Source organism: Tursiops truncatus, chromosome 8, assembly GCF_011762595.2.
Source record: "Tursiops truncatus isolate mTurTru1 chromosome 8, mTurTru1.mat.Y, whole genome shotgun sequence".
NCBI lineage: Eukaryota > Metazoa > Chordata > Mammalia > Artiodactyla > Delphinidae > Tursiops > Tursiops truncatus.
This window is the reverse complement of record NC_047041.1, coordinates 14,409,826-14,432,796: the sequence shown is the minus strand read 5'-3', so window position 1 is coordinate 14,432,796 and position 22,971 is coordinate 14,409,826. Positions and strand designations below refer to the sequence as shown.

At 45.7% G+C, this 22,971-nt stretch overlaps 2 protein-coding genes across 2 annotated transcripts; one reads left to right on the top strand and one right to left on the bottom strand.

Annotated features, from left to right (window-relative positions):
* The first annotated feature begins 1,548 nt into the window (after positions 1-1,548).
* CD3E (CD3 epsilon subunit of T-cell receptor complex) lies at positions 1,549-12,346 on the top strand. The gene is made up of 9 exons (XM_019941805.3): positions 1,549-1,646; positions 1,759-1,867; positions 4,383-4,403; positions 5,908-5,922; positions 8,634-8,663; positions 9,093-9,299; positions 10,131-10,298; positions 10,818-10,864; positions 11,690-12,346. Exons 2-9 carry the CDS (start codon positions 1,819-1,821, stop codon positions 11,744-11,746), a joined length of 594 nt encoding a protein of 197 aa, XP_019797364.1. The 5' UTR covers positions 1,549-1,646; positions 1,759-1,818; the 3' UTR covers positions 11,747-12,346.
* A 5,117-nt stretch (positions 12,347-17,463) lies between these two features.
* On the bottom strand, positions 17,464-21,721 carry CD3D (CD3 delta subunit of T-cell receptor complex). The gene is made up of 5 exons (XM_004314171.4): positions 21,566-21,721; positions 19,712-19,930; positions 19,127-19,258; positions 18,800-18,843; positions 17,464-18,578 (listed from the first exon to the last, which is right to left on the bottom strand). Exons 1-5 carry the CDS (start codon positions 21,618-21,620, stop codon positions 18,513-18,515), a joined length of 516 nt encoding a protein of 171 aa, XP_004314219.2. The 5' UTR covers positions 21,621-21,721; the 3' UTR covers positions 17,464-18,512.
* Between the last annotated feature and the right edge of the window lie 1,250 nt (positions 21,722-22,971).

Here is a 22,971-nt window from a genome sequence, read left to right as displayed (position 1 = left end):
TCTCGTTGTAATTCCCCTTCTCCCTCTGCCAATCCCGCTTCCTTCCCTGACAGGTGCTGTTCCTGTGCTTCCCTCCATGAGACACCTGCACACAAATTCCATTGCAAAGTTTGTTTCCCAGAGAACCCGAATGATGACAACGCACATTTAGAGATAAGAAGGTAACCACCAGGAAAAAAACAGTTTACAAAGTTGAAAGTGGTTTTCTCCAGGGAGAGGGATAGGGCTGAGTTGAGGTGAGGTGAGAGACTGTTGCATGTACCCTTCTGTGCTCTTCTTTGTTTGTAACGTGCATGTATTACTTCCATAATTAATTTTTTCATTTAAAAATTTTTAAACGTTTAAAGAATTTGATGCTGTCATCCTCCTGTTTTAAACCCTTCCATCACTTCCCATTGCCCTTAAAATAATCCTTAGGAGTCTTTAACAAGGCTTGCAAATCCCTCCCCCTCTGGAACCTGCTGAATTTCTGGTCCCATTTCTTACCTTCCTTCTCACTCTGTTACCTGCCTTTCTGGACTTCCAGTTTCTTGAATGCCTCTCTTCCTCATCTCCAGGCTCCAGACATGATGCTCCCTTTGTCTGGAATACTTTACTTGCTCTCCCGCCCCACCCCGCACCTGGGTCACCCCTATTCCTCCATCAGGTTTCAGCTTAGATGTCACCCTGAGAAGGGTGAATTTCTCTACCCCCAGACTATATTAGGCCCCCCTCTATCACTCCCACAGCCCCTGTATTTCCTCTTCCTCAGCATCCATCTCCTGAAATAATCAGTGTAATATCCACATTTCCTTTCATCCTCCACAAGGACTATCTTGTGACTGCTCTATTACTAGCACCCGGGCACGTACTACAGCATAGTAGATATCAAATATTTACTGAATCAATGAATTTCGCCAAAATGTTTTCCAGGGTTCCAGCTCTGTAATCTGTGACAAATTAAATAACCTATCTGAACCTCAGTTTACTCAAGTATAAAATGGGGACGAAAATACTACCTACCTTAGAGGGTTGTTTTGAGGATTAAGTGAGATCTGTTGGTAAAGCCCTCAGCACGGTACCTGGCACCCGGTAAGCATTTGATCGATGCATATACTCAAACCATTTGCACTCGCATCAGCAGATTCTGAGACTGTCACTCTTTACCCTTTCCAACATTGAATATTGTTTTTTAAATATTTTTGCAAATATTATAGACAAAAAAGAATGGCCTCTCATGGTTTTAAGCCACGTCTTTAAGTCATGTCTTTTCAAGCCAGCAGTTTTGCTAATAAAATGGCTGTGTCTTGCTGCCCCATGCCACATACGCCATAAAGAAAGCAGCTCTTCTGTGCTCCTCTCTCTTCCTGTCACAGCCTGTTTGGCGGGCAGGGGTTTCTGAGAAGGGAGCCCCCGACATGGGGGTTGCATTGTGCAAGGCCCAGACAACTAAACTGCAGGCATTTTTCACAGCAATTTCAGGTCTCGCTCGTCCAATGGGAGGACGTAGGGCCCAACTCTCCCCAGCCAACCCAGGTGGCTGCCTCTGCCTCGAACGTTTCCCAGTGACGTAGAACCCTGCAGGCCCAGAGGCCCCTCCACACTTCCTGTGTGGGGTTCAGAAACCCGCCTCCCCTCCCAGCCTTAGGTGCCTGCTTCGGAAAATGGTGAGTCTCCCGCTTACAAAGCCCCCTTCTTCATCCCAGCATTGGGAGCAATGGCCCCAGGGTCCTCATCTCCATCAGGGGTTTTGAAAAAGTCCTCTGGCTTCTTTTTCAGAAGTTATAAGCCAACCGGCCTCCGCCATCTTAGGTAGAGTGAGTGTCTGGTGAGGGAAGGATGCAGTCGGGGAATCTCTGGAGAGTTCTGGGACTCTGCCTCTTATCAGGTGAGTAGGATGGAATGAAAAGGGGAGTGTTTCTCCAGACCATGGAAGGCTCACATCCTAACCTGGTGCTGCCCAGTGGTACCAAGGAACCTCATTTACTAGAAAATATAAAGTGTTTGTGCAATGTTAGCATAGGGAACCAGGGCTGGAGGCTAGTGTGTGCCCAGGAGACCTTTCAGAGAACAGCCAAAGGAAAGCAGTTGGGATGATCATATCTACTGAAAGCAAGGCGGTCTTTGTGCCTCTGAGAACAAGCTCATTCTGTCAATGAACAACCGAGCCCTTAAGAACTAACACAGAAGAGATTAGAAGAGTTAACCTTCACTCTTTGTTGTGAGGAGACTAGATAGTTGAACCCAAACTCTGCACAGGGTATACAGCAAGCTTAGTATCTGAGACAATGAAACACCTCATAATTTTCAGTCTTCTTCAGTTGACCAAGAGCTTTCAATTACTTTAGTCCTTTTTGAAGCAAGGTGGAATATAAATTGATAAATAACCAAGAGCATTTCCATATCTCAAAACAGACAAAGAAGATTCTTTTAAAGGTTGCCGTTTATTGAGTGTCAGATACCGTGTTAAAAAAGTCTTTACACATGTTTACTAATTTAATCCTTACCTCCACCTTGGAAGGTAAACGTTATATGGATCCCCTATTTTACAGATGAAGAAACTAATACTCAAAGAAGCTCAATAACTTGTTTAGAACCACACAGTTAGTAAGTGCTGAAGTTGACCTGGGAATTCAGGACTGCCTACGGGCCTGTGCTCTTAATGACAGCACGACATGAGGCCAGACAGCTCACAAGGGTTTTATTTCAGAGACCTAGAAACTGCTATCGCAGCTGGGGCTCCCATCAGAGCTACAGCCATGGCTTCTCTACTTCCTGCTTCATCTTGGGTTTCTCAAGCTTGAATGTGCACACAAATCACGGGGGGATCTTGTTAAATTGCAACTTCTGCTTCAGTGGGTCTGGAGTGGGACTGCGATGCTGCCTTTCTAATAAGCTCTCTGGCTTATTCGTCTGCTACTGGTCCAGGAAACACATTTGGAGTGTCAAGGGGCAGAGTGTGACCCTTCAAGGAATTGGCTTAGAGGCCTATAGTATAAACTATGCTCTGCAGAGGGAGAGAGAGAGAGAGACAGAGAGAGAGAGAATACCAAAGACCCAAGCACCTCTAGAGATTCAGCATCATGAGAATGTGCTCAGTCTGCCCTGGTTAGGCAGGTGCGGGCAGGAGGCAGTTGGGAGGGGTGTCTCACACAATATAGAGGCTGTTGATAAAAGAGGTACACATAAAACTTTAAGGCAGGACTGCCCTGGTGGTGCAGTGGTTAAGAATCCGCCTGCAGGGCTTCCCTGGTGGCACAGTGGTTGAGAGTCTGCCTGCCGATGCAGGGGACACGGGTTCGTGCCCCGGTCCGGGAAGATCCCACATGCTGCGGAGCGGCTGGGCCCGTGAGCCATGGCCGCTGAGCCTGCGCGTCCGGAGCCTGTGCTCTGCAACGGGAGAGGCCACAACAGTGAGAGGCCCGCGTAACGCAAAAAAAAATAAAATAAAAGAATCCGCCTGCCAATGCAGGGGACATGGGTTCGATCCCTGGTCTGGGAGGATCCCACATTCAGAGGAGCAACTAAGGCCGTGTGCCACAACTACTGAGCCTGTACTCTAGAGCCCGCGAGCCACAACTACTGAGCCTGCGTGCCACAACTACTGAAGCCCGCTTACCTAGAGCCCGTGCTCCGCAACAAGAGAAGGCACCGCAATGAGAAGCCCACCCACCGCAACGGAGGGTAGCCCCCGCTCACCACAACTAGAGCACTCCCACGCACAGCAACGAAGACCCAATGCAGCCAAAAATAAAATTAATTAATTTTTTTAAAAAAACAAAAACTTTAAGGCAATGTCAGGGAAACTGACTTTTATAAAGAATCCAAATTACTGCTAAATGCGGGGACTCTGGAGGGCCCAGTGGAAATATGATGGGACTCTTCAATGCACAGGCTCTAGTTGATGAATAATTGGTTTCAAATATTTCCATCTCTTTCTCAAGTAGGAAACAAATTGAAAAACCGAACCATCAGACAAGCAGGAGTCAGAGATGGAACGAGAATCTCAGTCTTTGTACCTAACCCAGAGCTTGTTTTTCTTCCACAGTCAGAGATTTCTTTTCAAAATTGTGGCTGGGCTGCAAACTTCTTTTGCTGTTTCTCCAATCTCCCCAGATGTACCCTCAACATTTTCTAACTTCTGTTTCCCAAGTGTTGTGTGTTCATGTTTAACACTAGCTGCTTTCTTCTTCTGTTTCATCTCGAATTGACCAGGAACCCGTGGTCAGTACGCAGCAGTCTTTGTCACTTATCTGGGGTATAGGAATAACTGTGATCCAGCAGTGGGTGGAAAGGACCTTTGATCTTCAGAAATGGGCAGACTAGGCCATAGAACTTTTTCTGCTTGGAATCTCAGGCACTCACAACATTTACTAACTCTTTTTTTCTTATTTATTTTCTAGTTGGTGCTTGGGCAGAAGAAGGTGAGATATGCTTTCTTTCCTTGTTATGAAATCAGCCCAGTGTGTTTTGTATTTATGAGTGGAGTTTTCACTAGACCTCCCACAGAGCTCCCACAGATACCAATAAAAGAGGTTTCTATCATCTTCTCCTTTGCCTTTTCTTCATGAGTCTAGAGAGAGTTCTAGCCAAGAAGAGGAATGAAACAGAGATCATAGGAAATAATGAGTCTTAACTATTCAAAAGAAAAAAAGTGAGATAACTAAAAAAGTGCAAACAGTTTTCATTTGTTTGCATTTCATATTTGATGGGAGATTTTTGTAGAGGGTTTGTGGCTTGAATGCCTGCATGGAGATGCACTGAAAAAGCCTCTGGGGCAGCATTTGAGTGCACTTTCAGAATTACACGTCCAAATACTTTGAATGTATGTGCATATGTGTTCATGTGTGCACATGCATATGAGTGTGCCTGCCCTGGACTTACTTTCTCAGTCATTGCAGAGAGTCAAGAATGTCCCAATATTGGAAGGCTTTCTATTCAGTCAGCTCCTCCAAATTGAGTGAACCAGTTTTGTGTTTAAAGGCAGCCACTGGGCCAGTCTCCATTCCATTGCATTACACTGCCTAATTTGTAGTGTCCTTTGGATACTCTTTTTAATATATCATGGAGAATGTGTTAATGTTACATTATTGACAGATGGGATATGTCAAAAGCACTGATATATTTCAGAATAACTCACCTCTTCCACATGTTACTGGCCATTTAGGGTTGATTTTGTTTATCATTTAATTTATGTCCAATACAGATCTTCTTCTTTCCCCAGCTTTATTGGAACATAGTTGACATATAACATGGGGTGAGTTTAAGGCGTACAATGTACTGATTTCATAAATATATTTTTTATATTTATATACCAAATATATATATTATATTCAAAATGATTACTTAGAACCCTTTTTTATAATTAGTTACCAGTTGTTTAATGTAGGATCCTAAACAGCTTTTCGTATACAGCCATGGGGAATTTGAATATCCATCTTTTTTTTTTTTAACATCTTTATTGGAGTATAATTGCTTTACAATGGTGTGTTAGTTTCTGCTTTATAACAAGGTGAATCAGTTATACATATACATATGTTCCCATATCTCCTCCCTCTTGCGTCTCCCTCCCTATCCCACCCCTCTAGGTGGTCACAAACAACCTAGCTGATCTCCCTGTGCTATGCTGCTGCTTCCCACTAGCTAACACATATATATGGAATCTAAGAAAAAAAAAAAAAGGTCATGAAGAACCTAGGGGTAAGATGGGAATAAAGACACAGACCTACTAGAGAACGGTCTTGAGGATATGGGGAGGGGGAAGGGTAAGTTGTGACAAAGTGAGAGAGTGGCATGGACATATATACACTACCAAACGTATCCATTGTTTCTAAAGGTTGAGGGAAGAGTCCTAACCCATGGCAGCAGGGTCTGATCTTAGTAGCTGATAGGAGTATTGCTAATAGTTTCTTATCATTTCCTTTTCAGATTTTGAAGAAACTGGTAAGAGGATTTTCACTCTGTACGACTTCCTTTCAAATGTGGAACAGAATGGTCATAGAAGACAATCATAGTAATAAATACTAAGAACCAGAACTATTAGAGGGAAAATACAATTATCTTTCAATGATATGTGCCTATGTTTGTTGCTAACTGTCAGGTCTGATTATAGCTGAGCGTGGTGCGTATCCCTGAGCAACCATTCAGGAAAGAATACACATGTGGGTGTTGGAGCCACCACAAGTTTTTGTGTAAATCATGAATTCATTGAAAGCAGAGATGGCGTCTTATTTACCTGGCCCAGTGCCTGGCACATAGTAGGTGCTCAATGAATATTTTTTGAATGAATAAATGATCATACACGTGAATGCATCACTAGTTCCTTCCCCTCGAGAAGCTGATGATCTTGGGAATTCCCTGGCAGTCCAGTGGTTAGGACTGCACGCTTTCATTGCGGAGGGCCCACTTTCAATCCCTGGTTGGGGAGCTAAGATCCCTCAAGACAGGTGGTATGTCGTAAAAAAAATCCAAAAAAGCTGATGGTCTTATTTGAAAGACAAATAATTGATAATATAGTCTTTTGCATGTTATGGGTAGATACAGAATAAAATATAAAGAGAAGAGTGGTCAACTCTACAGAGGATGGTTGGGGAACGCTCCCCAGAGGAGGTGACTCTTGAGCTGAATTTTAAAGGGTGAGCTTATATTTTAAGGAAGAATATCTCAGGCAGAGGAGAAGGCCATGTAGCGTGTGGTTAAGAGTCTAACTCTGAATCTAGACAGTCATATCTGAATCCTGGCTCAACTTCTTATTTGCTGAGTGTCTTTGAATAATTTAGTTAACTTCTCTGTGCCATAGCATCATTACCCGCAAAATGGAAATAATAATGATACCTAGCTGATAAGGTTGTTATGAGGACTGAATGAGTCATTTACTTAGAACATTATCTGACGTATAGAAAGCAGGGGGTGGATTTTAGCTATCATTATATGGGAAGTATGCAGACTAATTAATATGCATTAAAGTTTATTGAGCATGTGTGTTCTATGTATTGCCCTTAATATTTTACCTGAATTTCCTCATATAACTCTCCTAACATCCCTATTCTACAGGTAAGAAAACCAAGGCTTAGAAAATGAATATATAGTCCAATCAGAGAGAGAAATATAAATGCAGATTTAGCTGGTGCTGAAGCTCATTTTTTTAATCGTTATGAATGTGTACAAAATTTTTGTGAGCGTAGACATCTAGGCCCTTGTATGAGAATGTGTTGGTCTGAGCTCTGCTACTGCATTTGTGCCAAAAGGAGTTGTGAGCAATTTCCTTTACATTGCTTTTCCAAACAAACATACCAATCAGAGTGAAACTTCTATTTACTTCTAAATTATTTTATTTATGATTTCTAGTTTAATATTTCTAAGAAATATCAGTGCTGAAAAATGATTCCCAAATCAAAATATTATAGACTATTTTCATTATACTCAACTCGCAATTATTAACAGATAGATACACCTGGAGAATGACTTGTTTACATTCCTTATGATCTCAGCTGGAGGGCTGACTGAGCAACTGGGGCAGAACTCTGTTCTGTCTCCATTAGCAGGACCCCCAGAAGGAAAGGAAGAAAGTAACTAACACTTTTCTTGAGCATCTGCTATGCACCCCATCCATTTTCACATTCATAATCCATTTAATTCTCACGAATACCCTCTGAAGTGGATGTTTTATCTCCATTTCCCAGATGAAGAAACTGAAGCTCTGAGAAGTTAAATGATTTTCCCTTGGTCACACAGCCTAAAGCAGATCTTGGATTCAAACACAGCGCTACTGACTCAGCCTAGTGCTCTGTCCCCAACAGCACACTGTAGCAAAACACCCCCAACAGAGAGAGGGCTGTCTCTGAGCACCACTCTCCACCCTTCCAGCTGTCATATACAGGCTCAAGCATAGCCTAGTGCCACCCAGTGTCCCAGCCACAAGTTTTCCAGGAAATGAGGGTGCTCCCCAGCCCACTTCCCAGGGCAAAATTGCCTACTGTGGGGAATTTGGCTGGATCCCCAAATTATACTAGTGGATTTCAGTTGTCCACACCAATAGTTCTAACAAAAATAATTGAGAGTTGATTGCACTCAGATATAATTTAAAATAAAGTCACATTTTATTAGAAGAACTATTTCCTTAAAATGTGCATAGTGCTTCACATAACTTAAGGGCAATAACAGAAAAGTGGCATGGAATAAGAAGAAAGATATTTGATCTCTACTATGAGGGTTTCTGTTAGTTATAAGTAAGAACTTCTGAATAATGAAAAACACGGAAGCCCAAGAATCAGTGATTCAAACATATAAAGGTCTTTATCTCTGAGAAGACCCTTTCATATCTATCTGGAATATGGTTCTTGCTAATGCAAGAGAATAAGCTTGAAGACGACTGGAATTTTTCAGCTTCAGGATTTTAAGACTGAGCTCTAGTGGATCTAAATCTAGAAGCACATGCTGGTATATTCTCAGTTTGATGTATCTGAGTTGTGTCTATGAGCATATCTCATAGGACAAGGACATACCTCACCTTCAAGACTTGGAGCTCCCTAAAGAACAGGCCCTCTTTGGGAATTCTTGGGGATAGTATCTAGTTCCACTTGAAATTTTTCACCTACAATTTAAACTTAAACCAAGGTTATTTTCTTACCGTTCCTTCCTTTTTTCATTTTCAGATGAAGTTACACCAACACAAACAATTAAAAGTAAGTTTATCAGTCTTTTATATCTGCCCTATCTGATGATGCAAGTCAGTGGTTGGGAAGAAGGAATTGATTGAGAGAGATTAACCCCAAGAACTGAGGTCCTCCCAACCTCATATTTCTAACTCCCATTTTAGAAACATTGCAAATAAGGACTGCTATAGATTTTCTTTACTTCCCTCCTCCCCTTCCAAGTCCCCATGTCCATGCCTAAACTCTGAAGTCACCTTCAAAACGTTCTCTAGGGCCCCTTCTCCTACATATCTCCTCTTTCATACCCCCTAGCCAACAGAGTTCCCTTTTGACAAGAAAATCTAAGATCTAGGATGTCAGAGGACTTTCTGCACTTGGTTGGTTCGTCTGCTACTAATTTGCCTTAAATCTTACTGGGTTCTCCCTTTAATTTCCCTTCTCTTTTCTCCAATTCCCCAGCATATAAAGTCTCCATCTCTGGAAAGAGTGTAGAGCTGACATGCCCTGAGGATACTGTACCTGAGGAAATAACTTGGAGAAAAGATGATACACCAATGACCCATTTTGACAAGCCACTGTTACTGAAGGATTTTTCAGAAATAGAGAACAGCGGTTATTATACCTGCTCAAAGGACAAGAAGCATAAGCTCTACCTGAAAGCAAGAGGTAATATAGCTCTTCAGAGCAAGCACTATTAGACTCTTTAGGGAGGACCATTTCAAAAGGGCATTCTCAACATTTCCCCTAACCCAACTCACAGTCCCCTGGCATCTTTGTGCTTCTGCGACACTCAGTCCTGGACTGTCTGGGGCCGCACAGCATCAGTGTTTTCTGAAATATAGATTAAACACCAATATGGGGCTGTCTGGGTAACCTCAGTCAGCTCTAGATCTAAAACTACAATGTCCCAAGAGACAAGATTGGGTCCTTTGCATTATATCGTGTCCAGAATTACAGGACACCAATATTAGTTTATCTGATGCTTTATCCAGAGAGGAATTCTCCAGGATTTACAGAAAGGACTCAAAGCCACTCTACTAAAGTGTCATAAACTAAGGCATATTAATAAGCAATAATGATAGCTAACAATCATTGAGAGCTTATTAAGTTTTAAGCACTGTACCAAATACTTGTCAGGGCTTTTCACACAATCCCCTTAACCACCATATGGGTTGAGTGCTGTCTTACTCCCATTTTATAGATGAGGAAACAGAGGTTTTGTGGGTTGAACACACATTCCACAGCTTTCACAGCTAGTGAGTAGCATGGCTGGGACTTGAACCCAGGACTGTCTGACTGCAGAGCCTCTACCCATGAACACCACAGTTTGCTTGTTGTTATAAACGTGTTGAAAGGGGGCAGGGGGTGTCTGACCATGGCAGGCATGTGAGTATTAAAGGCAGAACGACCTTCATTTTTGCCTTCCTCATCTCCAGTGTCCTGTGTCTTCCCTTCTGGGTGATTTCTCTTCTTCTCTCCACACTCCCCACCCCACAGTGTGTGAGAACTGCATGGAGGCGGATCTGAGGGTGGTGGCCACAATCATCGTAGTGGACATCTGTGTCACTTTGGGCTTGCTGCTGCTGGTGTATCACTGCAGCAAGAGCAGAAAGGCCAGGACCGCGCCTGTGACGAGAGGAGCGGGTGCTGGCGGCAGGCCCAGGGGTAAGACCATGGAGGAGATTCCCGCCAAGGGGGGATGCCCAGGCCAGGCCAGGATGGGCTGGCAAGTCGAGACAGCTTCTCTAGAACATTCACAGCGTGGCCAAGATCTTGACACAGAGTGTCCCATTTCAGATCACTCCTGTCCTCTCCACCCTTGAAAAATGCAAAAACGTTTACTACCAGGATGGGCTTCTTCAAGTGCCTGTCAGTGTTCTGGAGTAATCAGACTCCACCCCTCAATCTTTGTGGAGACTTTGGGACATTAGTTCCTGCCTTTTCCTTGCCCTCCCGACTCCAACCTGTGGGAAAGGAAACAGTGGAAGGACCTTTAGCTGAGGTCACAAATGATAAGGACAGTGTGGGGTCATTAGAGATGGGATGAAAGAAAGCAAAGAGAAAGGGCAGCTGAAATAGAAAAAAGAAGTAGACGAGAGTTCGCCCTCCTTGATCTGGGTCTCGTTCTCACAAGATTGGTGTTTCCTCATGGCAATGAATCCTTTTCCCTTCCCTCCTCTGCAGGACAAAACAGGGAGAGGCCACCACCTGTACCCAACCCAGACTATGAGGTAACAAGGGATAAAGTGGGGTGAGGGGTCTTTCTAGGAGAGAAGGGGACAGGTGGGACTGGCCCATCAGACACTTGAAATCCCCTCCCTCAGGGCTCCAGGATAACCCACCATGTGCCCGCCTCTGCATCCATCATGGTAGGACGGGGCCATCTCAAAGGCTGCAGGGCTTCCACAACCACGGGTGGTAGGGGTGAGGTGCTGCCCCTATTTCTCTGGCTTATTCATTAGCTGAGCGACAGCCATGGGGAATACCGTGCACCCAGACTCTAACATGATAAACTCATGACTGATGTTCCAACCGGCATGCACCTACCTGTTGTTGGAACATGAAAATATTTCACTGGTGAATAGCCCCAAGCTTCCTCCATCCTCCATCCCCAGCACACACACTGCCAGACATCACAGCCCCTCCCCCACTGGACCACCTCTAGATTGGGCAACTGAAGAGTTACTGCCTAGCATAGCAGAGAACCACCAGGATTGTTCTGATTGCTCGGTGTATGTGCACTACCAACTGTTAAATATTTTGAATATCACACCTGGACAAACTCAACAAATATTTATTGAGCACCAGTCAAGAGCGTGCTGTTCAATTTTGCACGAGTGACTTCATTTAATTCTGAGAAAAGGCCCGAGAGTTGAGTCTTTAGTTTCCCATTTTTGAGATGGGAAAACTGAGGCTCACAGGAGGTGAGCAGATCAAATCTCTTACCAGTTGAGCCTGCCTCCTGACCCCTGGTCTAAGGTTCTTCAGAGGCCCTTCTTTCTCAGGAGTGACCTCCTCCCACCCTGCTGACCACCCCCTCTCTATTCCACCCCTAGCCCATCCGGAAAGGCCAGCGGGACCTGTATGCTGGCCTAAATCAGAGAGGCATCTGACAGCTCCTGAAGACACTGTCTCCCACTGACCCAGGTCTCCTCTCCAGGCCTGCTACTCCCTGTTCCCTGGGCAAACCTTGGACCGCACAGGAGAACTGTTCCTCTGCCTTGTGGGGAGCTCACACCCTCAGCCTTGTCCCCAGCGGCCTCCTTCCTGCCTTCTCTGCTGGCCCCCATCCAAGGATATTGCTGCCTCATTATCCTTTGAAATATCATCACTACTCACCCCTCGCACCCCGCCTGCCCTCTTATCAGGATATTTATTTCTGTTCTTCACACACCCCCATTCCTTCCTGCCCTGATGGCTGTTACTTCTCCCTGTGGCTCCCTCCTCCTCCTGCATAGAAGTTGCCCCATCCCTAACTATTCCATCTACATTTCCCTGTTTCTAGCTCTCTCTTTGGCGACCCTCTGTGGGAATGGACTGGGTAAATGCTGGCAGAGGTCCCACCCTGTTCACAGACCCTGGCCCAGAGCTAGTCCTGTGCCCCTTCCCTCCCTGTCTCCACAGCAGGCCCCGAGACATTTGTAGCTCCATGAATGTGCTAGGCGCCTTTTCAGCTGAGAGAGAAAAGAAATAAAGTGTATTTGGCTGAAAGAGTTGCTGTCCCTCTTTTCTGGGAGGCCTTCAGAGGCTGCCTCGTTTCCTAAGACAACACAGGTCCTCCCTTCCTCTGACTATATTCCTAGCTATGACCCCAAATGCCAGTACTACCTGTTTTCACAGCTGAAACAGACATTATGTGAAGCTCTCTTTGGAAAGGGCATCAGGGAATAAATCAAAAGAGAGAGAGAGAGAGTGAAAGGGAGGGAGGGAAGGAGGAAGGAAGGAAAAGAAAGAAAGGAGAGAGAGAGAAAGAAAGAAATGATCGTTTGCCTAACGTCTTTTGGAGAAAAACATCAAGGATGGCAGAGAGTGCCTGATGGGTCCCTGATGGAGTGGTCAGCTCAGAAAATGGGTGAGACAGAAACAGAGGCCTTAAAAGGTAGCTGAAGGCAGCAGGCAGAAGAGAGGAGGTGAAGGGGAGGCAGCAGACACATATTTCCTCGCTGCCTCGAAAAGGAAGCGCCTCCGCGGAGCTGGGGAGGGGAGGGGAGGGGAGGAGGTGCTGCCGGGCAGGCCCCTCTCCCTCCACTGTGAGAGGCAGCAGCCTGCAGCCCGAGGCGGGCTGTGGTTTAGCGGCCAGGATGTGGGCTGCACTCTGAGCGAGGGACATGGGTGCAGCGCAGCAGAGACTGGTGTTGTGGGAGGGTTTCTTTCCACTCTCCCAGGGCACACACTCAGCTTGCAGAGAGAAGACGCCAGAGCACTGAGGACCTCTCAGCCCAGCTCAAACCAGCGGGCTCTCCTTGCTCCCTCTCTGCACTCAGAAACCTGTCTGCTGACCCCAGGACTATTTAAGAGTGTGACCACGACTCACAAAAGCCCTTTGTGGTTCGCAGCCTCCACATACTGGACACACTCAGCCTTGGTCTTGTGGCTACAGTTTCTATCTGTTGGCCCCTGCTGAAGCTGCTTCTCTCCCTGTAAGCACTCAGCACTCAGGTTCAAAAGGAATCTCTGTGACGTTGACCACCACTAGCTGCTCATCAGCAGGCTGGCCCGGGGTGGCAGTTCTGTCCCAGGTATATGTGATGCTGCCCAGGCAAGGGAGGTATGGCTCAGTGTAATGAAAGCAATAATAGCTAACACTTAGGAAGCATTTACTCTGCTCTAGAAATTGTGTTTAGCACTATACAAGCGTTATCTCATTTCATCTATGATGACCGACCGACAAGGTAGATGTCCTTATTTTACAGATGAGAATAGGGGGCTCAAAGAGGTGAAGTCATTCACTCAAGGTGCACAGTTAGTCAGGGACAGAGCTGGAATTAGCCGCCAAGGCTGTCCAACTCCAATGCTCTGAACAGCTACCCAGTGCTGACTGTGATCATTAGAAATGCTCTCCATTTTCCTGACTTAAAAACTCTGTATTGAATTGCTTAGGTATTCCTTCCATGAGTGCTTTTCTAATCACTCGTGTGACAGACCAGCACTGTGCTAAGTACTAAAAGGATACAAACAGTTCCTGTCTTCAAGGAGCTTACAATTATATGAGTGGTCAAGTATGCAAAAAGTTAAACAGCGACAGAACCAATGTGAGTAAGCATAGAAGTGCTATAGATGGTGTTGTCAGTGTTCCCAGGAGGAACTGGGAGAGCTGAGGTGGTGGGCAAAAGCTCCATGGAGGAAGAGAGACTTGATCTGGGCCCTGAAGGGAAGGATGGAGAGAATTTGAAGTCAAAGGAGAAGGCACTCCACTCACTGAAGATGAACTAGGTAACCAAAATAGCCCTTTAGCTATTAAATAAACTGAATTCAGAGTTGAAAACCTTTCCACAAAGAAAACTCTAGACCAAGATGGCTTCCTTGGTGAAATCTATCAAACATTTAAGGAAGAAATAATACCAACTCTATACAAACCCCTTCAGAAAATTGAAGAGAGAATACTACTCATTCTATGAAGACCAAACTTATCACGCGCAATGCTTAATATTATGTGTCAGACTGGCTGAGCCACAGTACCCAGATACTTGGTCAAACGCATCTCATTGTATTGTGAAGGTACCCTTTAGCTGAGATTAACATTTATATCAGTCGACTTTGAGTAAAGCAGATTACCTTCTATAATGTGGGAGAGCTTCATCCAATCAGTGAAGGCCTTAAGAAAAAGCAGACTGAGGTCGTCTGAGGAAGAGGGCGCTCTCTCTGTCTCTAGACCTTCCTTTGGGCTCAACATGCAACATCAACTGCAACTCTGTTGCTCTGAAGAACCCTGACTAACATACCCTGATACCAAAAAATCAGACAAAGACATTACAAGAAAAGAAAGCTGCAGACCAATATCCCATATGAATAGATGCAAAAATGCCTCACGGGCTCGCCTGGTGGCGCAGTGGTTAAGAATCCGCCTGCCAATGCAGGGGACACGGGTTCGAGCCCTGGTCGTGGAAGATCCCACATGCCGCGGAGCAACTAAGCCCGTGCACCACAACTACTGAGCCTGCGCTCCAGAACCCGCGAGCCACAACTACTGAGCCTGTGTGCCTAGAACCCATGCTCCGCAACAAGAGAAGCCACCGCAATGAGAAGCCCGCGCACCGCAACGAAGAGTGGCCCCCGCTCGCCGCAACTAGAGAAAGCCCGTGCACAGCAACGAAGACCCAACACAGCCAAAAAAAAAAAATAAGCTTCACAAAATTTTAGCGAATTTAATCTAATAATATACACACACAAAAAAAATACATAATGACCAAGTACAGTTTTTTTCAGGAATGCAGGATTGGGTTAACAGATCATGCCATCAATGTAATTTACCATATTAACAGACAAAAAAAGTAAAACCATATAATCATCTCAATGGATACAGAAGAAGCACTTGACAATCCTCAACAACTATTTTTGTTTAAAATTCTCAGCAAACTGGACAGAGAAGGGAATGACCTCAACCTGTTAGAGGGCATCTAAGAAAAACATACAGCCTACATCATATTTAATGATGAAAAACAATGCTTTCCCCCTAAGATCACTAATAAGGCAGGACTTCCCTGGCGGTCCAGTGGTTAAGACTCCACGCTCCCAATGCAGGGGACCTGGGTTCAATCCCTGGTCAGGGAACTAGATCCCACATGCCACAACTAAGAGTTCACATGCCGCAACTAAAGATCCCACGTGCTGCAACTAAGAGCCGGCACAGCCAAATAAATAAATATTTAGAATGGACCCAGAACTTTAAAACAAACAAACAAAAACACAAATAAGGCAAGGCTGTCCTTTCTCCACTTCTACTCAACATTGTACTGGAGGTTCTAGTAGTACAATGAGCCAAGAAATGGAAGTAAAACAGATCCAGGTTGGAAATGGAAAAGCTAGAAATAAAAAACTGTCTTTATTCACAAACACCATGATCAAATATATGGAGTATCCAATGGGATCTACAAAAAAAAAAGCTACTGAATTAATAAATGGGTTTAGGAAGTTTTCAGGATAGAAGATCAATATACAAAAAGTAATTGTATTCCTATACAATTTCAAGGAACTACTGGAAATCAAAAAATTTTAAATAACATAAACACTATCATCAAAAATATAGTAAAGCACCTAGGGATAAATCTGACAAAAGACATGTTCATGGACTGGAAGACTCAATATCATTAGGATGTCAGTTCTCTCCAAACTGATCTATAAATTCAATGCAATTCTGATCAAAATCTCAGCAGGCATTTTGTAGTAACTGAGAAGGCAATTCATACGGGACTGCAAAGAACCTAGAATAGCCAGACTACTTTCTTTAAAAGTTGTATCCCAGCCATTCCACTCCTGAGTATTTATCCAATAGAGATAAGAGTGTATGTCCTTGTATATGAGTGTATGACTTGTATAATGATTTATGTATGAATGTTCATAGCAACTTAATTTGTAATAGTCAAAACCAGGAAACACTCAAAAGACAATCAAGGGGTGAATGGATAAACAACTTGTGGTATATCCATACAATGGAGTACTACTGAACATTAGAAAGGAATGAACTATTCATAGATGCAAAGGGATGGATGAATCTCAAAATAATTATGCTGGGTGTAAGGAGCCAGACCAGAAAAGGGTACATATTATATTATTTCACTTATTTAAAACTCTAGATAAATGGAAACTAATCTATAATGACAGAAAGCCGATCAGTGGTTGCCTAGAAGATGAGAGGATAAGGAAGAGGTTGCATGCAAAGAGGCACAAGGAAACTGTCCAGGGTATTGGGTAAGTTCATACTTATCAATCTTGGTGATGTTTCACAAGTGTATACATATGCCAAAACTTATCAAATTTTACACGTTAAATATATGCAGTTTATTCATGTCAGTTTACTTCAGTAAAGCTGTGTTTTAAAAGCACAAAAAAAAAGAGAGCTGAAGGGACCCAAGTTTCCAGAAGGGCTCAGGTGAAGGTCAGTGTTTCTCATCCTTGGCTTCACATTAGAATCAGCTTAGGCAGTTTGAAAAGTCCTGATGTTCCAACCCAGTATAATCAGCATCTCTAGGGGTGTCACCCAGGCATCAGTACTTTGAAAGCTCCCCAGGAGATTCCAATGTGCAGTGAATTTTGAGAACTGGTGAGCTGTAGAGGGGGACATAAGGGTATATGAGGAGCACAGGGTCAAAGGAAGTGTGCAGGGCATGGGAAGGACACAAGTATTGCTGCAATGCAAGCCGTGGAAGAGTTGCCCAAGGTGGAGGGATCCAGTGTGAAAATTGGATCTAGGGCTAGGAGGACTGCAGCAGTAGGGTATAAAGGGTAGGAATGAATCATAACCATGAATGAAGCATGTGTAAATTGGAAGTTCATTCTGTCTCTAACAAAGTTAGGGTCTGTGTGTATCTTGAGGAGATAGTGGGCAGAATCATCCAGACCTCTGGCTGTGTGGTTGCTAATAATTTTCTCCTTTGGGAACCCTGGTCTAAGAAACTCCCACTCTTGGGGACTTTCCTGGTGGTCCAGTGGTTAAAACTTTGCTTTCCAATGCAGGGGGTGTGGGTTCGATCCCTGGTTGGGGAGCTAAGACCCCACATGCCTCGCAGCCAAAAAACCAAAACATGAAACAGAAGCAATATTATAACAAATTCAATAAAGACTTTAAAAATGGTTCACATCAAAAAAATCTTTAAAAAAAAAAAAGTCCATCTCTCATTAAACTGTTCTGAAGTTTATTGAATTACTCTTACGCAGAGAAAAAAAAGAGGGGTTCCCACACATGGTAGACAGGCATGGGCGTAAAGGACACAAAAGAGTAAGTGGCCTCAATTCTTCCTCTAAACCAGAGATTCTCTGAATTGAGGCTGCTTCAGAATCACCTGGGGACCCAAGAGTGTCCCCAAGTGGGACCCAAGTGTGTATTTTTTAAATAAATCCCAAAGTTTCAGAACCACCACTAACCCAATGGCCAAAGATGCCATCTATTGAAAATATCCTAATTCCCCACCCAGTCTCAGACTCCAGCTTTCCAAGTGTGTGGAGAAGGATAGTATGTTTTCATTGATGAAGAGTTTCTGATGCCAGTTTACTATGCAGAAGGCAGGGGTGGGGCAGGGACAGGTTCTGAGGAAAGAAAATAGAATGGTACCTTCTATACAGGGGAAAAGGGTACTGAAGGGGCCCTGGCTGAGACCTCCTTGTAGGTAGTGGCTACCCCTCCACAGGAGTCATGAAGCCAAGGCCAGCCCCTTAGCAGAAATGGGACTTTGTCATACACACTCTCGGAGCCTTGATAAGAAGTGATCCTCAGGGCCTTTGATGTCTCTGCCACCTCCGCTCATGATGTCATGGAAACTTCTGAGTGGCTGTGTCCCTAAACACAGCAGCCCGCCCTCCACTGTGGTGAGGAAATCAAAGCCGTAGAAGGGTTGTAATAGGGGACTGGAGCCAAGAGAGTGTGGTGGGGCCGATCCTGCACCCAGGGAGCCCACCAGGACAGAAACACCAGTGGGTCAAGATACGGTGGGAGACGGCCCATCACACGGTCCATGTGGGGCAGAGGAGGGAAGTGATGAAAGAAGGACACAGATGGGCAGGGGAGGGCAAGGGCCCAGTCAGGTCAGGGCCACTCCCATGCCTTGTCCAGGAGCCTTCAAAAGTCCAGGCGCCTGCTGAGTGAAGGAGGACAGCTTTCTTGGCTGAGCAAGGAGAGAAGGTCCAGTCGATAACCAATGAGCCTAGAAGCCACCAGCCTCAGGTTCACTTGTTCCGAGCCCAGTTCTCACCAAGATGACTGTACTGAGCATCATTCCGATCTCGAAGGGGCTAAGAGATGAGAAGGAGAAACAGTGAGGCAGTGTCAGAACTGTCCCAGGGAGAACCCCAGCAGACCCCAGAGATGAGAGATCATTCCTGGCCATTCCAGACCCCCCAGTGACAGATTCCCCACTAGGATCTTCACACACATACACATTAAACCTAGTATCAGGCTCTCCATCCCCACTCACTCCTCCCCCCATTCTCATCTTTTTCCCCTCAGGGCTCACCTGATAGAGCTGGTCATTCCCCAACAAAACTTGAGTGTCAGCAACTAGAAGAACCAGGGAAAGAGAGTCAACAAGGGCCTAGGAGATGGGACAGGGAGACCCCATGAATGCTGCAGGGGGACCAGCATTGGTCACACCCTTGGAAGTCTGCATGAGCTACATGGGCACCTAAGTTCTGTCAGCAACCAGTTGTAGGAGGCCTTAGGAGATTGCAATAGTGACTCCCAGGTGAGACACAACCCACCTCCAGCCCCGTTCCTTAGCAGGTACACACTCATACCCACATTCACAGCCACAACACACACATGTTCTGTCCCTTCCACTTACCCCTGGAGAGCCTTCCAGTCTCGTGTCCAGCAAAGCAGTAGATACCCAAAGCAAGGAGCACAGTGGCAATGATGTCAGTGATGACGATGCCTGCCAGGGTGGCTGAGTCCAGCTCCACACAGTTCTGGCACACTGTGGGGGAAGGGAGGCCAAAGGAGAGGTGGAGGGTCTTCAAGATCAGGGAACCATCTCTGCCTCTTAGGTCAGCCCCAGGATCTCTCACGCCAAGACCCAAACTTGGAAAAAGTCCTGCTGAGAGCCTTGATACATCTACCTCTAACCTTCAACCCAAGAAATCCCTGAGGAGAGCCAAGAAGTTGTCTCAGCTTTGTAGGAACTTAAACAAGGCAGTAGGCCAACCACTCTCCCAACCAAGCCCCTACTGCTTGGGTCACAAGGTCCCTATTGTTCTTTTGCCATTAAGCTATTTCCCACTCAGGGCTCCAAAATCTGGCTCATACCATTACGAGAACAACCCAGTTTGTTGAGAGCACAGACTGGTACACCAGAGCTCCCTACACCTAGAAAGTTCTCATATCCAGAGGCCCCATCCATTCCAACGCAAAGGGTCTTGGAAGCACATACTTCGATAGTATACTTGCAGAGTAGGTGTTTTGCTGGTTTGTCCATCTGCCTTATTGCACACATACAGTCCTCGTGGGTCCAGGCTGCGTTTTCCCAAGTCCATAGTTTTATTGTCTACAGCCAGTTTTCCTACCGTTCCTTCTAGCCACGTGATACTCTCATTGCATCGCAAAAACACTCTGTCCTCAAGTTCCTCCACAGAGATATCGAAGGGGCTCACTAAGGGAAAAAATACCACAATTGGAGCCAGCTCTTTGGTCTGCACCAGACTGCTTGTTCTGCTGAGGCTCATACTTAAGAAGGACCAATTTCCAAGTCTAGAATAGTTCATGGTTTCTAGTGAGAGAGACGGAAGTCACAAGAGAAGTGCTTCAATAGGCTCCCCACAAACTGCAGGGACCAAGAAGGACATGAGGATACAATCCAAACAGAGGACAGGCCCTGATGGACATGGAGCAAAAGAGGAAAACATGGAGTTGGGTCGATCCAAGAACCTTCCTGGAAATGTGTTCAGACCACTGATTAGAAGTAGGAGGGGAGCCCAGACTGCTAAAACACCCAAGAGATATGGAAAGGCAGAAGAATGGTCCTCGATTGGAGATGTCCTCATTTTTTTCTCCAAGAAACCTTCTAATTCTACTTCCCATCCACCTGCAACCCTCCCACGTCAACTTCTCATCTTCTGCCCCCTCGCCTCACCCTTGCCCCAACCACTACCAAGGGAATGGTACTACTAAAGCCTTTCCTATGGCCAATGATGGCTGCGGGTAGGAGAGAAGCTAATATGAATTACCATCCCAGTGGTCCAAAAGGGGACCTAGGGCAAATCCCATGTAAAGATTTTTAGTTGTTCCACCCTTGCTTAGGAGGAGAGGGACAGGAAAATAATTTTTTATTGAATCTGTTCTTGGGGCTCCACACAGGTCAAGTCTTGTGGGGAGTTTAAGGGTTGGAGGTACGAACAGCACCTTTCTAGATCCACTGAACTGCTGTGACTGAGAGCATCTCCACAGCCCACAGAGGCACTGGAATCTATATCTCCAATCCCAGGAAAAAGTGGAATCTACATTCTTCCTGAGATTCATGGTCAGTAACCAATTTGGTTAGAAGAGCATCCTCTAGAAAACCCCCCGACGAGCCATTTCTCGTGCCTCTGTAGCAGGTCAGGAGAAAATGCATGTATTCTCAGGGAGATACATGTACATCAGATGCTCCACATCACAGAGTCATGTATTCCTTGGGGATCCGTTTCCAATGGAAATCCTGGATGTCCCAAAGAAGCTGACTACTAGGGTAACCATTCATCCCAGTTTGACTGGGATTGAGAGAATACCTGGGACATGAGAGTATCAGTTTTAAAACCAGACAAACGTGGATGAGTGGGTCATTCTACTACCCCAAATCTGCCCTCCCTCCTGCTCAGCCTCAATTTAACTTTTCTCTTAAAGCATTCCCCTGAGTGCTGGGCCATGGCCCCAGGTGGTGACATCATGATGGCCAAATGACCAAGAGTCCTGGATCCCAAAGGCTCTCTGCCCTAGAAGGAACAGTGCTCCCATTACCAGCCCTAGGCTAAGGCACACACATACTGCAACACTTCCTACAGATCTCTGGCCTAAGGTCTTCAGAGAGACATTCAAGGCAAAGATGCACCCCTAGCTGGATTCAGTCAAAGCCAAGAGCCTGTGCGTCCCAGACCCTGTGCTACGTCCCAACATGGCCCTCCTTGACAACGCTGCCTGGTGAATTGAAGCTAGCATTGAGAAGGACTTCCGAGTGGACCACATTCCAGGTGGTAATGTCGCTCTTAGGTCCCTTCTCCAAGATGCCCCCATCCACCCAGAGAAGCCTTACCTTGGGAGAGAAGGGCAGCCAGTATCAGGCCAGACAGAAAACTTCTGTGTTCCATCTTCCAGCAGAATTCATCCAGAAGACAGACCCAAGTCACAGAACTATCAGCCAAGGTGAAAGCTGCCTTCCCCCAACTGACTCATGTGTACCCGGAAAAAGTAAAGGGTGGTGGAGGCACTAGAAGACGCCTATTTCTCTGCTCTCTGCTGTTGGTGATGGGAGGCTGCCAGGGTAGAGGTAGGCTGGGGGTGGGGTAGGAAGGAAGCAGGTGCAAATCGCTCTTTCTCAGAGCATGGAGGGTGGGGGAGGGGTAGAAGGGGGAAGCAGAGGATATGGAAAAGGTTGCCTGGACTTCTAGGAAGTAAAAGGAGATTCAGGGTGTCCTTTCTTGAGTCACTGATGAAAAACAAGGAATTCTGAGTTCCTGTCAGCAAACATCACTACATTTACTCACCACCTAAAAACTGCCACCTCTCAAAACCCTTGAGACAAGCTGTGAACCGCATCCCAGAAGCCATATCAGCTAGGTTCCTCCCTTTCCTGGTCTTTCTTGGGACCCTACCCGAGGTCCTCCTTGGGCCGCCTGGGACACCACACTAAGTAGCTGCTTTTTTTTTTTCTTCTTCTTTTTTTTCTGTTTTTTTTTTTGTTTTGTTTTGTTTTGTTTTGCGGTACGCGGGCCTCTCACTGCTGTGGCCTCTCCCGTTGCGGAGCACAGGCTCCGGACGCGCAGGCTCAGCGGCCATGGCTCACGGGCCCAGCCGCTCCGCGCCATGTGGGATCCTCCCGGACCGGGGCACGAATCCGCGTCCCCTGCATCGGCAGGCGGACTCCCAACCACTGCGCCACCAGGGAAGCCCCTAAGTAGCTTCTTACCACTGGGAGTTTGAGCTTTGGGAGCCCTCTAACGAGATTTACATCCTGGCTCCAATACTGCCTACCTGCTGGGTCTGAGCCAGTCACAGAATTCTTCAGAGCCTGATTCCCTCAGTACCATGAGAAGAATTCGAATGGAATGTTTCCATGGTACCTGACACTTCATATGTTCTCAATAAGAGAGAGAGTTATTAATAACAATATGATTAATTCGCAGCACAATTGAGTCTCCCCAGGAGACAAATGGACTTTTTTCCTCTGGGCTATGGAAATCCCAAACTGCCTACACTGTCTCAGTTAGACTGTAATTTATCTGAGGGTAGAGAGCGTACATGTCTTGCTCACTTCTGTATCACCAGCACCTGGCCTGTGCGTGGCACATGGTGAGAGCTCCGTACATTTTTCTCAATTCACTGGCTGACCGGCTGAGGGGCCTGAGGTCCTGGGAACACAGCCGACCCTAGTCCTTGGAAATGTATGGTCTGTCTTGGTGGAATCGTCCTACCTATTCCTTTCCAGGCAGGCACCACTCT